Source organism: Bison bison, unplaced genomic scaffold (assembly GCF_000754665.1).
Source record: "Bison bison bison isolate TAMUID 2011002044 unplaced genomic scaffold, Bison_UMD1.0 scf7180017864465, whole genome shotgun sequence".
In the NCBI taxonomy this organism is placed as follows: Eukaryota; Metazoa; Chordata; class Mammalia; order Artiodactyla; family Bovidae; genus Bison; species Bison bison.
Window position 1 is genome coordinate 8,999,741 of NW_011495026.1, and position 15,263 is coordinate 9,015,003.

At 35.7% G+C, this 15,263-nt stretch overlaps 1 protein-coding gene across 5 annotated transcripts in view; it reads right to left on the reverse strand.

Moving 5' to 3' along the window:
* The window catches only part of SPATA5 (spermatogenesis associated 5), a 326,635-nt gene that overhangs the window by 212,324 nt on the left and 99,048 nt on the right, over positions 1-15,263 (reverse strand). For all 5 annotated transcript variants that reach the window (XM_010860264.1, XM_010860266.1, XM_010860267.1 and 2 more), the window contains exon 14: positions 10,670-10,796. In XM_010860264.1, the coding sequence (XP_010858566.1) occupies positions 10,670-10,796 (127 nt within the window). The remainder of the gene's footprint in view (positions 1-10,669; positions 10,797-15,263) is intronic.

Here is a 15,263-nt window from a genome sequence, read left to right on the forward strand (position 1 = left end):
GCCATGAAATTAAAAGACGCTTACTCCTTTGAAGCAAAGTTATGACCAACCTAGATAGCATATTCAAAAGCAGAGATATTACTTTGCCAACAAAGGTCCATGTAGTCAAGGCTATGGTTTTTCCTATGGTCATGTATGGATGTGAGAGTTGGACTGTGAAGAAAGCTGAGCGGTGAAGAATTGATGCTTTTGAACTGTGGTGTTGAAGACTCTTGAGAGTCCCTTGGACTGCAAGGAGATCCAACCAGTCCATTCTGAAGGAGATCAGCCCTGGGTGTTCTTTGGAAGGAATGATGTTAAAAGCTGAAACTCCAGTACTTTGGCCACCTCATGCGAAGAGTTGACTCATTGGAAAAGACTCTGATGCTGGGAGGGATTGGGGGCAAGAGGAGAAGGGGACGACAGAGGATGAGATGGCTGGATGGCATCACTGACTCGATGGACGTGAGTTTGAGTGAACTCCGGGAGTTGGTGATGGACAGGGAGGCCTGGCATGCTGCGATTCATGGGGTCGCAACGAGTCGGACATGACTGAGTGACTGATCTGAACTGAATATTTGTTATCTTCTTTATAATAGCATTCTGACAGGTATAAGGCAATATATCATTGTGGCTTTAATTTGCAATTCCCTGATGACTATGATGTTGAGCATCATTTCATGTATCTGTTGGTCATCTGTGTCCACTTTGGAAAAATGTATATTCTTTGCCTAGTTTTTAACCGAGTTGTTTACTGATGTTGACTTGTATCAGTTCTTTGAACATTTTGAATATTACTCCCTTATTGGATATATCATTGCTAATATCTTCTCCCATTCAGCAGGTGGAAGCCTTTTCATTTTATTGATAGTTTTTTTTTTCACTGTGCAAAAGCTTTTATTTTGATGTAGTCCCATTTGTTTATTTTGCTTTTGTTGCCTTTGCCTCAGAAGGCAGATTCAAAAAATATTGCTATGACCAATCTTAAAGAACTTACTATGCTTTCTTCTAGGATTTTTGTAATTTTAGGTCTTATATTTTAATCTATTTTGAGTTTATTTGCACATAGTATAAGAAAGTGATCCAGTTTGATTCTTTCACATGCTGCTGTCCAACTTTCCCAACATCATTTATTGAAGAGACTGTCTTTTCCCCACTGTACATTCTTGACACCACTGACATAATTAAGTGACTATACAAGCACAGATTTATATCTAGGTTCTCTATTTTGCTCTGTTGATCTATATGTCTATTTCTGTGCCAGTATCATACTGTTTTGCTTACTACACTTTGTAGTATAGTTAGAAATCAGGGAGCATGATGATTGCTACTTGGTTCTTCTCTCACGAGGCTGCTTTGGCTATCCTTTATGAGTTCATACAAATTTTCAGGATTATTTGTTCTAGCTCTGTGAAAAATTCCCCTGGAATTTTGATAGGGATTGACTCTGAGACTGATGTGGATAGTAGGGACATTTAAAAATATTAATTCTTTTAATCCATAAGCACAGTATATCTTTCCATTTGGGTCATATTTAATTTCCTTCATTAACATCTTATAACTTTTGGAGTACAGGTCTTCACTTCTATGTTTAAATTAATTTCTAAGTATTTTACTTTTGATGCAATTGTAAATGAAGAGCCTTCTTAGTTTCTCTGATAGTTTTTTGTTAATATATAGAAATGCAACAGATACTTGTATATTAATATTGCATCCTGATAATTTACTAAATTCATTAATTCTAATACTTTAGTTGATGGAGTCTTTGGGGTTTTCTACATACAATATCATGTCATCTGTAAAACGGTGACAGTTTTAACATCTTGCTTTCCAATTTGAATGCTTTTTATTTTCTCTCTCTGAAATTGTGGTATCTATAACAAAAGGGTAAGATTTCTGAAGATGCAATAAAGGTATCATATGAAATAAAACAAAATGCCAAGCCTGGAGGACATAAAGACTGGTTTGTGAAGTGGAATGTAAAAATAAGACCCAGAATACAGTTTTCAAAAATAAAGAACTACATAGAAGAGGTAATAAAAACTGTTCTTTATAGCATTTTGGAGTAGAATCAGGCTGGTATGTAGATGCTTTAGGCAGAAAAACAGCTGTTTCTTCAGTAGAAAAAGAGTTTCCTAGTAGTCTGAGTCAAAGATGAAGTGGTCTATTTCACGAGTAACATACTCCTCATCAGTATAGGTGAGTAATAAACAAAGAATGGAGAAATGAGGGGTAGAAATTTTATAACAGGGTCAATGTATCAGAAGCATAACTAGACTATTAAATTGTCCAAGTTGCTCTCTAATCTTAAAAAAAATAATTTTTTTAGAATGTGTGTATCAAGGACAATATGTACTTTATTATTACTCTAACAGAAGATTAAACATACTCCTATTTGTATGGTGAAATAATCTAATGTTATTTACTAAAAAGTGAAATTAAAGGTCACTCAGTCGTGTCTCCATGAACTATACAGTTCATGGAATCTCCAGGTCAGGATACTGGAGTGGGTAGCCTTTCATTTCGCCAGGGCATCTTCCCAAGACAGGGATCGAACCCAGGTCTCCCACGTTGCAGGTGGATTCTTTACCAGCTGAGCTACCAGGGAAGTCCAAGAATACTGGAGTGGGTAGCCTATCCCTTCTCCAGTAGATCTCCTGACCCAGGAATTGACCTGGGGTCTCCTGCATTGCAGGTGTATTCTTTACCCACTGAGCTATCAGGGAAGCCCTCAGGCACACTGGGGCACACATAAACAAATGAAAAAACAAAATCAGGTACAAAGCAGCTATCTGTGATTACAGAGTCTTAACTCCTCAAAATTTAAACATCTAGTCTGAAAATCTCAACAATGAAAACACTACAAAGGTCTTTCAACTCACAATTATAGAAAGCAAAAAAAAAACAATACAACTTTAAGACTGAGATGTCATGAATACTATTTTTTCATATAATAAAAATTTTGCTTCTATATTTATGGATTTTGGTAAGTCATTCAGTTGGAAAAATAATTATTTAGCCCAAGAAAACGTATTTTAAAGATGAAATATTTAAAAAATGCTCAAGAAGATATTGAAGGTAATTTAAAGAACAAAAAGTTAATATAGTCTCCCTACTATTATTGGTTTATTTTAACTTCAGCATGATATTGACCCATATTTATGGGTCATATATATTAATGAAATAATATATTTAAACAACCTTTAGAAAAAAAACGTTGTGGTTCTTGTGTGAACAACAGACATTAGAGACTTTAGTAAACTGATAAAAGCTTACAAGGATACACCAATGGTCGGTGAACTTTTTCTGCAAAGTTCCAAGTGATAATTTAAGCTTTATAAGTCATAGGGTCTCTACCATAACTACTAAATAGTGCAAATGAAATCACAGACAATACATCAAAAATTAGTCTAACTTAGCTGCTATATTTAAAATGGGTAACCAACAAGGTCCTACTGTATAGCATGAGAACACTGCTCAATGCTATGTGGCAGCCTGGATGGGAAGGGAGTTTGGGGGAGAATGGATACATGTATGTGTATCCATGTATAGCTAAGTCCTCTGCTGTGTAGCTGAAACTATCACACTGTTAATTGGTTATATTCCAATATAATATAAAAAGCTTTAAAATCTGAAAAAAAAATAGTGTAACCTTGTACCAGTAAAGCTTTATTATGAGGCCTGAAATTTGAATTTAGTATCATTTTCACATCACAAAAATTACCTTTTTTGTCAACCATTTAAATAAGTAAAAACCATTCTTAGATCATGAGATGCACAATAACAAGTGATAACAGATCTGGCACACAGGCCATAGTTTGCTGACTTCCCCTGGGAAGGACAGTCTTTACCTTAATCTCTAAATGAGCCATGACTCACATATGCATACAACCTCTGACAAAATTCCATACCCCTGGTCCTGAAGCTGAAACCCTTGTTAACTGCTGCCATAATAAATATACTGAAAACACTTAACGCTTTAAAAAAACAAACAAAAAAACCCACACACAAACGGCAACAATAACAAAACTACTTCTGTCTTACAAAATGATGGTAAAGCTGAAATTGGAAAATAGCCTTGCAAGAAGCCTCCCACATCTGACCAATGACCCTGCAAGAAGCCTCCTACATCTGACCACACTGTGGCTCACCTTCTAACACTCTAAGACTCTCCATATCATTTTGATAAATATCATGTAAGAGTTGGACTGTGAAGAAGGCTGAGCGCTGAAGAATTGATGCTTTTGAACTGTGGTGTTGGAGAAGACTCTTGAGAGTCCCTTGGACTGCATGGAGATCCAACCAGTCCATTCTGAAGGAGATCAGCCCTGGGATTTCTTTGGAAGGACTGATGCTGAAGCTGAAACTCCAGTACTTTGGCCACCTCATGCAAAGAGTTGACTTATTGGAAAAGACTGTGATGTTGGGAGGGATTGGGGGCAGGAGGAGAAGGGGATGACAGAGGATGAGATGGCTGGATGGCATCACTGACTCGATGGATGTGAGTTTGAGTGAACTCTGGGAGTTGCTGATGGACAGGGAGGCCTGGTGTGCTGCGATTCATGGGGTCGCAAAGAGTCAGACATGACTGAGCGACTGAACTGAACTGAACTGAAAGATCAAAAAGTGAAAAGGGAAGTCACTCAGTCGTGTCCGACTCCTTGCGACCCCATGGATGGTAGCCTACAATGCTCTGCAGTCCACGGGATTTTCCAGGCAAGAATACTGGAGTGGGCTGCCATTTCCTTCTCCAGGGGATCTTCCCAACCCAGGGATTGAACCCAGGTCACCTGCATTGCAGATAGACGCTTTACCGTCTGAGCTGCTAGGGAAGCCCAAAGATCAAAAAGCATCCTGTAAATACTTACAGGAAAAAAAAGAATTACGATTCATTTAAACTTTTAATGTTTCTTAGATCAAGCAGCTTGTTTTTTAGTTCTGACTTATCTGAGAATAGCAGTAACAGATGAATAGGACTTTTAATTTATAACTAGGAAGGGTGGAGAGGAAAACTGTTCACAAACGTATTTTTAACCTGTCTGAAGGTATTTCTGGAATACAATTCATTTGAAAATTGGAAGCTACATGTATTTAGCTTCTCATCTATTTAGCTTCTCATCTGCTAACATTTCTAAACATGCTAATTTTTCCATGTTACAAAGATATCAATAAAGTCAACTTTTAATTTATAGTATTTAAGAAATAAAAATATTATGCTATATTTAACCAATCAACCTGCCTTTCAGAAAAACTGGGAGGAAAATTAATTCCAGTTTATAACTTCCATGAGTTAAAATACTAAGTTAGAAAATAATTTTGAATACTGAATCACTCATGACCTCTACATAACTTACAAAAATGTCCTCAATTGAGCAATCTCTTCCATAGATGGCTTAGAGCATAATTTTTAAAATTCTACAAATTTACTATTATAAGAAAACTAGGTTTCAGGCTAGATATAATAATTATAGTAGTAATCATTATTGAGAGCCTGTTATATACCAAGCATCAGTACTAAAAGTAGCCACACTAAGCATCAGTACTAAAAGTAGCCAAAGGGACTACATTTTAAAATATTCATAAAATCAAACCATTCTGAACCTTATTTAACACTAGGGTAAGAAAACATGATCATTTCTTCCTTAATATCCAACACAAATACTTGAAATACCATGGATTGAACACTATACTCTTCTAAAGGTGCTATGTAAGCTACAGTCTAACAAAGAACAATATAAACTCCCAGAGTTTGAGCTTTAAACCATTATTTGGGCATCAAAAATAATTGTTTGTTGCTCTGTTTCCTGATGTTGTGTAAATCCAGGCCATCATCAATCTAAAGACAATGCAATGGCCTGACATCACAATCTCATTTATCTTCATCTGTCCTTCACATTCTGTCATTCTTAATGTAAAATGGCCTCTAAAGGACGCAACTTCTCTTCACTCATCTAAAAGCTGAAAGAGGAGGGTAAGTGGGTAAAAGGTCTATGGTGGCTTCAGTATACCACTGGAGACTCCAAGCAATCACTTCACTCAGCCTAGAGAGCTACACTGCAGCTAATGTGCTTAACATGTAAACATGACATAGCAGGAAGCAGGTTAATGTGATTCTTGAGGTATGTGTCTCACTTCCCTTGCTGAATCCTCAGGATACTCCAGCTTTAGTTTCCCCAGGCTATATGAAACTGAAATATTGTCCAAGAAAGATACTAAACATGCACAATATATGGGACATAGAATGATATCAATTTCACTTCTCTGACAGTCCAAGAATTCTTTCCATTCCAATATACTAACTTAAGGTCATCATGATACAGAGGTTGTTAGTCAACAGGCAACAGGATTGTAAAGTATGCAAGCTAATTTACATGGCCAAACACCTTAATTAAATGTACCCAAGTTAGATTAACTGCATCATATCTTTCATATTAGAACAATCCTTTTTCTTTCCAGATTTACGTCAAAAAAAAAAAAAAAAAACCTCTACCTTTCAACATCAGCACAGGAAATTTACTTTAAATTCTCCTGTCGCCTATTCTCTTCCTACTACTGTTTTTCCCAGACAAGACAGGTGGTGAAAACTACGTCTATTCATTTCATAACAGGAAGTTGTTCTTTGTTAAATCATCTCTTAAGACTGTTTTGTTTCTAACAACACATTCAGGGCACATTTTGAACACCATGTTCTAATCGTACATGTGCTAAAACCTTTTTTTCCCCAATAGTACTATTAAACAATACACAAATAATATAATAGTCCATAAAAAATCTAGAAAATACACCTTTGAGATAGCTTATATCATCTGAGTAATAAGAGAAGTACAGTTAATAAAAAATTCATACTAAATATGAATATGGAGTTCCAGCTGAAATAGAAAATGTTTAAAACATTTTTATAAAAATCATTGATTATTTAAAGTATTGTCTTTTGCACAACTACAGAACATATGCAGAACATTTAAACCATGGTTCAATGTACTAAATTCAGAGTTGTACTTGAAAGCACAGCATGTATCATTTGATGATCTTGAAGCCATTGTTTTATCACAAAATATTTTTTCCATTTACCAATTTTGCCTTGCTGCCAGTCATAATTATATAATTTCATCTATTACAAATTAGATACTACAGATTTTGAAAAATTTGAGTAGTAAAGGCCTTTAGATCCCTATGACCTAGAAAATTAAGTTTCAGCATAGAATTACAAACACTCTTAATATCTTAATTTAAATGTGTTCATTTAAGATTAGTTTGGTAAAAAAGTTGTATTTCTAAATTTAAAAAATTAATCAAAGTATATACATATGTGTGTGTATATGATGCATGCATACATACAAACAAGCATATGTATAAGTACACATATATACATATATGTGTTTGTATATGTTTGCACTTCTCTGATGCATCTAGAAGCAAAGGTTAGTCAAAAGGCATCACCAGTGTGTAATAATACTGGTACTTAAAACACACATTTTCAATAATTAGGTGATTTTAGAACCAAGATGTTAAGTTAATGTTTTATAAAAGATCAAAAACATGACAAGAATTTTGGCAAGTTATTTCCCAAACTTTAATTTCTCTAAGTCTGTGATACTGAAGATTGCCACTTATGAGTTGCAATAAGTGGCATCTGTGAGCATCTGTGTCCAAAGGCAAATATTATTAGCAAGCAATAAACACATTAAAAACAATGCAAAAAGAAATGTATAAAAGAACCACTTCCCTCCCTTCAATCTCCCACCTTTGGAGACAAGTTCTGCCCAAAGTGGTTAAGCATTTTCTCCAAGAGAGCAAAGATATCCACAGACAAAAGTATCCCTAAAAGAATGGAAGTCATCTACCATTACCTCTGGGTATTGGTATTTAACGTATTCTAAGATGAAGGAGAATAAAGGTCCAAAACCTTAGAGTGACACAAGATAACTTATAATCTCTAGGTTTATCTTAAAAACTTCTTTAGGTCTTTTCTACCAGGTGGAGGTAAAAACTAGGATAAATTTCACCTTAATGCAAAACACAAGAGGTTGAGGTTCAATGTAGGTCTTATAGAGCAAAAAGTTAGCAAAAGAGATGATGTCAACAATTTCACTGTATTAAACAACAGGCTTACTGTTACACTTATAAAGAACATGAAAAAATGTATCCTTTAAATAAAGGAGTTTAAATTCATTTATCCATTTCTACTTTAAGAGAGATTATATGTATAATTGAAGAAAGATATATCTGGACAAGGCAAGGCACAGAAATACTCCATCTGAAGAAGACAGACTCCACAGAAAAGAATATTTCAAAGGAGCAGGTTTGTACCCAATCAAATGAATGGCAAAGATAAGTTGGTCTCTGTGAAAGTTAGAAGTTATTCTTAGTGCCCAGAAGAGAACTCACATAGGGGCTAGAGAAGAAGCTGAAGAGTACTGTGGCAGGAAGAATTCTAGCTCAGTCAAGATGCTATTGTGAAGGGCTTTGCAAATGTAAAACGGTCCTGAACCAGCTGACTAGAAGGTGAAGAGATTTTCCTTGATGGACCTAACTTGATCATGTACAACTTAAAAAGACACTAACTAGGCTTTTTCTGGCAACAGAAATTTAAAGCATAAGATGGATAAAATATGATGGAGATTTTCCATTGCTATCTTGGGACAATGGAAGGGGCCATGCAAGTTTCAAGGGGCTGAGAGTGGTTCCCAGGTGACAGCTAGAAAGGAAATTTAGTTCTTAGGTCTACAATCACAAGAATTGAATTCAGCCACAATTAGCTGAGGAATATCAACTAAGGACAAGAACATAGTTGGCCAACAACTTGCTGAGTTCCTGAGCAGACAATCCCATCATGCCATGCCCAGATTTTGACTTACCTAGAGAAACAGTAATAAATATTGTGTGAAGCTGTTAAATTTGAGGTAACTTGTTACACAGTAAGACAAACTTAATACATGCACTAATCAAGCTCAATCATATAGCTTGATTTAGAAGAACCCAAGAAGTTTACAGTAAGCCCCAAATGCTACTTCAAGAAATGGATGGTATGGGGAGGGAGGAGGGAGGAGGGTTCAGGATGGGGAACACATGTATACCTGTGGTGGATTCATTTTGATATTTGGCAAAACTAATACAATTATGTAAAGTTTAAAAATAAAATTAAAAAAAAAAAAAGAAATGTGTCTAACATCAATGACATACAACACTAAAATACCAAAGAGGGCCATTAGATTAGACACTACTGGGAAAGAAATCTAAGATAATTTCAAGCTCATTAGCCATAGTAACTAGGAGACAAAGATCATAAAATACAATATGTATTTACCAGGAAAAAGATGATTCTTCTAGATTCATTAAAACCAAAAGGTGGGATTAGGTCATCTTTAAGGTTTCTTTTAGTACTTTCTATAATTCTTGTTAAGATATAGTCCTATCTTTTTTTTTTTTTTTAAACTTTACAATATTGTATTGGTTCTGCCATAACAGACATGAGAGATGCCTGGGTACAAACACAGATCCTACAGATGTTCATAACTCAACCAGCTTCTTATAAAACACTTAATCAGGAAGAGAACAATTTAATTTATTAAGGTTCAAAGCTTTCTCATCTGCATTCAACCAAGGGACTTCATAACACAGCAAAATATCAAATTGAATGAAAGCAAGGCTTTCTTCCCATATAAAACCTACCTTCATATTTTAAAAAGATGATTTTTTTAAAAATCCCATATTTAAAACTGAAAGTCAGTATATATGTGCACAAGGAGGAAAAAGTTTATAAGGTCATGTACATGAGGCAATAACATTAACAAAAGCTGAGAAACTGGTTGATGCCCTGGGAGTAAATTTTTACTCTCAATTTAGATCCTTGTTAAAAAATTATACATTAAGTATAAATTAGGCTCTTAAAACTTAAGTGAACTCATTTGTTAAAACATGACTTGGGGGAAAAATAGTGGTAGCAATCAGTTCAGTCGCTCAGTCATTTCCGACTGTGACCCCATGAACCGCAGCACACCAGGCCTCCCTGTCCATCACCAGCTCCTGGAGTTCACCCAAACTTACGTCCATTGAGTTGGTGATGTCATGTTGTCCCCTTCTCCTCCTGCCCTCAATCTTTCCCACATCAGGGTCTTTTCAAATGAGTCAGCTCTTCACATCAGCTAGATAGTATTAATTTTGCACCTATATAGCTTAATTTAATGGTATAATCTAAGTAACTTCTTAAGACAAATAAAACTCATTATCATTTTGATTCTATTTACTCTGAGAGCAATTGCTAGGTCAGGACTTCTAGAAAACTGCTGAAAATAACTTGAATCTAACTAGTTAGTGAATATCTAGAATTTTATCCTAATATGAATGAAAATATTAAAAAAAAACTTCTCAAATCAGATGAAACACAAAACGAATTTCAGAACTTCAATACCATAGGGAACTATATTGAGAGTTTAATGCAACAATGAGGGAGGAGAAACTCAAGGGATAATAAAATAATTTCATTAATACCAAACCATAAGCAATAAAAACATAAACAAAACTTTTTCTCTGTTCTCTTCATTTCCTTTAGTTTAAGATCTTTCAGTATCCTCTAAATGACAAACTGATTAAAAAGTAGTTTGACAGAAAAAAAACAAAAAAAGAACCCAATATAATCAAATGATCCAGTTCTTGATTATACAATGCCCACACTGCCTTCTTTCCTTACCTTGTCTATCCTATCTGGACGATTGGTAGCTGCCAAAATTGTCACATTCTTTAACTGTTCAATGCCATCCATTTCCGTCAAGAGCTGAGCCAAGACACGATCAGCTACATTCCCAGCACCTGAAGAACTGATTTTTAAAAACACAGTTTTAAAAACCTATTTACCTGTCCCCAAACACTCTACTATTTTAAAAAAGACTGTATATTCTGTACCAAGAAACATTATGTCTTTTTCAAATTATAAAATGCATGCTTCAGAATTCATTACTTGTTGAATTATCATATTGAAGAACTAACTAGATTGAAATAATTTCTTTTCCTCCATCATCAACCATGATTATTTTCTCCCTAAGAACGAAATGCTAAAAAGCATCAAATATAAAAGATCTGTTAAGTAAGATGTAAGATTATTTTTTAAAGGTTCATCAGATACATAATTACTTAACTGATATTTACATTTTACCTGGCAATTAAACTGACAAGAATTGGGAATAAACAAATGAGTAAGATACAGACTCATTCTCAAATGAAGTTCAGAGCTTACATGAGACAGAAAATTCCTTACAAACATATAACAAATGGGGTATTTTTGACCTATCTTGATATTTTCATAAATATTAAGAGTATATTTAAACTTATCAGCAAATAAGGAGTCACCACAATACACCTATCTGGAGAGGCAGGCAAAAAAAAAGCATTTTATTTTGTTGCTTTTGTTCATGTCCTAGGTCAATTACAAAGCTACTCCTGGAGAAACTATACTTTAATCTCATTTCCTTTGATCACAAAAAAATTACTGAATATCTATTCTTAAGAAGTAAACCCAACAGGTTTTAATAGTGAACAAAATCCTGATATTACACAATCAAAGTCTCAAAATAGTAATTCTCATTAGCACTAGCTGGAATTTACTAAAACCTGTTCAGAATTGAGAAATACACAATAAACATCTGGGTGGGCAATTACAGAGTGACACAACACTGTAAATGTATTAAATGTATAAATTCAACCAGATGCAGTTCAGAGTGGGAGAGGAGGGAAGAGGGAAAGAGGGTAGAAAACCACACCCCATACTCTTATCTTAGCATGACAAGTACACCTTAATGTTCATACAATCATCACATAATACATTTAGTAATAAAGTAATCAGGATCTCTAAACAGAAGAATTTAGATCTCAGCATGCATTACAAGTTCCAAAACTTGACACACAGGAGAACAGCCTCTAATTCACACTAATCAAACACATGAGGCTGTTATATAAATCATTACTATCAATTAAATTAAATGGTAGGTCTTCCAGGTTATTATATAAATTACACTGTCAATTTATTAAATGGTCTTTCCCAATGCCAAAAAACTTTGCGAGCAAGCAAGGAGAATCAGAGAAGCCAGTGAGATTTGTTTTAGTTAGCACTAATTCCTGCAAGTAAACAATTGGCAGGTGTATGAATTTGCTGACCTGATTCTACTTAAGAATAAACTTAGAACATTTTGAATAAATGGATTACCTATCTTTCCAAAAATGCTCCATGATAAAACTTATCCAAATGTTAGATAGGAACATTGCTAGCAAAAGCTCTAGGGCTTCTGCATGATGACTACAAGCATATAAATATTTAAGAATGTCAATTGATTACATCTGAGGCCTATAATTATATCTACTTTTTTAATAATTAGTTGTGGTACTACACTACAAGGTGCTATGGAAGGTCACAGGATCAGGTCTTGGGAGAGTTAAGGTGAGCTGTCCAGAGGAAATGGTTTCTAACCTACAACTTAAAAAAAAATGAGTGGGGACTAGACAGTCAAAAAATAGAGGGAAGAGAGAGAACACTGAAAATGGAAACCACTTCAGAGTAGCACAGCATGGACGGAGGAGCCTGGTAGGCCGCAGTCCATGGGGTCGCCAAGAGTCAGACATGACTGAGCGACTTCACTTTCACTTTTCCTTTCATGCACTGGAGAAGGAAATGGCAACCCACTCCAGTGTTCTTGCCTGGAGAATCCCAGGGACGGGGGAGCCTGGTGGGCTGCTGTCTATGGGGTCGCACAGAGTCGGACACGACTGAAGCGACTTAGCAGCAGCAGCAGCAGCAGCATTAATGTAAAAATGTAAAAGATCAGCAGAGAAAGATAAACCCAGGGTGTATGACAAAGGCTTATTATCCAAATTACAGAGCTTGGATTTTAAACTGAAGTGGATAGGAAGTTTCAAGTAGAGACATGAAAAGATCAGATTTATAATTCTGAGGACCACAGTGGCTACAATATAGAAAACCAGTTACAACTGGGCAGTGAAAGTGAAAGTCACTCAGTGGTATCTGACTCTTTGCGACCCATGGACTATATAATATATAGTCCATGGAATTCTCTAGGCCAGAACACTGGAGTGGGTAGCCTATCCCTTCTCCAGTGGATCTTCCCGACCTGGGAATCAAACCGGGGTCTCCTGTATTGCAGGCAGATTCTTTACCAACTGAGCTATCAGGGTAGCCCCAACTGGGCAGTACTAGTCTGTTTTCCAGTCCAGTATAAAGTAAGAATCTTATAAGTCTTAACTCCCTCCTAACAAGTAAAAAGCTCTAGAAATTGAAAAATTAACAATTCTTTTTAGATCCCTCAGAAATGTGAGACTCGAGCACCCTAATCCGTTCAGGCTGCTATAACAAAATACCACAGACTAGGTGGTTTATAAACAATAGAACTGCATTTATCACACTCTGGAGGCTGGTAAGTCCAAGATCAAGAAGCCAGTATGGTCAGGTGAGAACTCTTCCCCTGGCTGGTAACTGACACCTTCTCACTGTGTGCTCACTTACTACTACACTACTAAAGGCGTACTTGCCAGTTTCTTTTACCCAGTAAACCTTGTCTATCAAGAAAAAAACTGTAAGGCAGAATAAAAGGCTAACCAATATAGCTGGAAGAAATTGAGTTAGCATCAGAACCAGAGAATCAGTGAGAATGCTAGAATTATCAGACCAGTAATTTTTTAAAACTATGACTAATATGCTAAGGGCTATAGTGGACAAAGTAGACGACATGCAAGAAAAGGGCAACATAGGCAGAGAAATGGAAATTCTAAGGCTCAAAGAGAAATGCTGAGATTTAACACTGTAACAGAAAAAAAAAGAATTCCCTTTTTGGGTTCATTGGTAGATTACACAGGGGCTGAGGAAATAATCTGTTTAAGTGAAGAGAAACATTCAAAATGGAAAAGCAAAGAGAAAACCGGACTAAAGAAAACAGTGAAAAAAAAATCAGAAAAAAATATCCAAGAACTGTGGACAACAAAATATGTAATATATGTGTATCTAAAATAGAAGATAGAGTAGAATATATTTGAAGCCATAATGACTGAGAATTTCCCCAAATTAATGTCTGACACCAAAATCCAAGATCAAGGAATATCAAAAATCAATAATGCCTTGAATATTCCAGCTACCACTACAGGATATCTATGCTGTCATATTATGGTCAATATTCAGTTTGAACCTAATAGTAAATAAATTACTTTAGATTAACAACATACCCTATAAAAGCAGACAGACATATATTAATATAATGAGTTATCTTCCCCAGCTGTCTGAGAGCTTGTAAGCTGCATGTGCTCTGAATAACTGCAGCTTTGTATAAACTGTTAACACAAAGAATGACATAAAAGTATATATTTTTTCATTTTGCCATGATTTCCCAGTAAAAATTCCAAGCTAACATAGGTATTACATTACATTTGTATAGTTTTGCTCATTACAGTTCTATAGTTTTAACTCAATTTACCCTCTACAAAAAGCAATTTTTTGAAGCGAATTTTTCACAATCTTGGCCCTCCCTATGCTGCTGTTATAAACATAATCCAACAAAAGGAAAATAAGGAAAATTAACACATGTAAGTTCAAACATTTTTCTGACAACAAGCTAAAAACTGAAGCAGAAAAAATGCTTATAAATGTGTCATTTTCTTAAGTGCCATAGATCCAGAAATGGCGACAAGGAAAACTAAAATTTTACAGTGATTATAATAAATGATTATACAATATAAAGTTTTACAAATCACTCCAGTAAAATCTTCACTGATCAGTACTTATTGGGAGGGTTGCTTTGAATTTGGAAAAGAGCTAAGATATGATACTCAGTGAATCTTCCCTCGTAGCTCAGTCGGTAAAAAATTTGCCTGCAATGTAGGAGACCCAGGTTTGAAATCTGGGTTGGGAAGATCTCCTGGAGAAGAAAATGGCAGCCCACCCTAGTATTCTTGCCTGGAGAATCCCATGGACAGAGGAGGCTGGCAGGCTACAGTTCATGCAGTTGCAAGAGTTGGACACGACTTAACAACTAAACCACGATGATACTCAGTAAGCTTGGGTTCAATTGCCAGCTTGACCACTTTTCTTTTTGTGTAACCTTGTGTAAGAGATACTTCTCTGAGCCTCAGTTGTCTCAATCAAACATGGAAAGATCCATGCTGCTGCTAAGTCGCTTCAGTCATGTCCGACTCTGTGCGACACCATAGACTGAAGCCCACCAGGCTTCTCCATCCCTGGGATTCTCCAGGCAAGAAACTCGAGTGGGTTGCCATTTCCTTCTCCCTGT